At 64.3% G+C, this 732-nt stretch overlaps 1 protein-coding gene across 1 annotated transcript in view; it reads right to left on the bottom strand.

Moving 5' to 3' along the window:
- Nucleotides 1-651, bottom strand: part of CUNH20orf194 (chromosome unknown C20orf194 homolog) — a 149989-nt gene extending 149338 nt beyond the window's left edge. Inside the window, exon 1 of the mRNA XM_019526048.1 lies at nucleotides 560-651. Coding sequence (XP_019381593.1) covers nucleotides 560-636 — 77 coding nt within the window. The 5' untranslated portion in view covers nucleotides 637-651. The remainder of the gene's footprint in view (nucleotides 1-559) is intronic.
- Nucleotides 652-732: the final 81 nt, after the last annotated feature.

Genomic DNA, 732 nt, shown 5'->3' with positions numbered 1-732 from the left:
CCCGGACCAGCACGCACACACGCCACCCCCACCCCGACACAATCACACATGGAGACACACACGGCCTCCTCCTCGACAACTGCAACCACACACACAGCCCTGTCCTTAAAAGGCTGCATGACACCACCCCCTTCCCCAAAGAGCCAGTCACACGCACACGCACCTCCTGCCACAATTGCTCACGTGCGCGCACACACACACACACAGCTCAAGAACTACACGTCACACACATCCCCTGTCCTTAATACCACACACACCCTCCCCAAAAACCACAATCATGCACGTGCACTCACACCCCCTGCCCCAACCACAATCGCGCGCACACACATTCACACACACGATCACCCCCGCACCCCCCCACTCCTCCAGGGGCACAATCACACGCACACCCCTTACCTTCCCAGACACGTCCCCCAGCAGCACAATCACACACGTGCCCCTGCCCTTCACAGACACCACACACACACACAAAGACACCCCCCGTCAGGTGCCACAACTGCGCGCACACACACACACACACACACACTGCCCCCTCCCCCGGGGCTTTAACCCGCGGTACCTCACGACGGGGTCGGGCCCAGCGCGTGGGTGTCGGTGTCCGTGTCGAGGCCCGCGGGTGGGGAGCGGCAGAGCCATACCGGGGGCGGGGTGGGTGCCTGGTGCGTCTCTGCAGCCGCCGCCTCACCCGGGAGCGTCCGGCTGGGAAGGGGGCGGGGCCGCGGAACGCACCAC

The sequence above is a fragment of the Gavialis gangeticus genome, unplaced genomic scaffold (genome assembly GCF_001723915.1).
Source record: "Gavialis gangeticus isolate Ggan-Ray unplaced genomic scaffold, GavGan_comp1, whole genome shotgun sequence".
In the NCBI taxonomy this organism is placed as follows: domain Eukaryota; kingdom Metazoa; phylum Chordata; order Crocodylia; family Gavialidae; genus Gavialis; species Gavialis gangeticus.
This window is presented reverse-complemented; position numbering and strand designations above follow the sequence as displayed.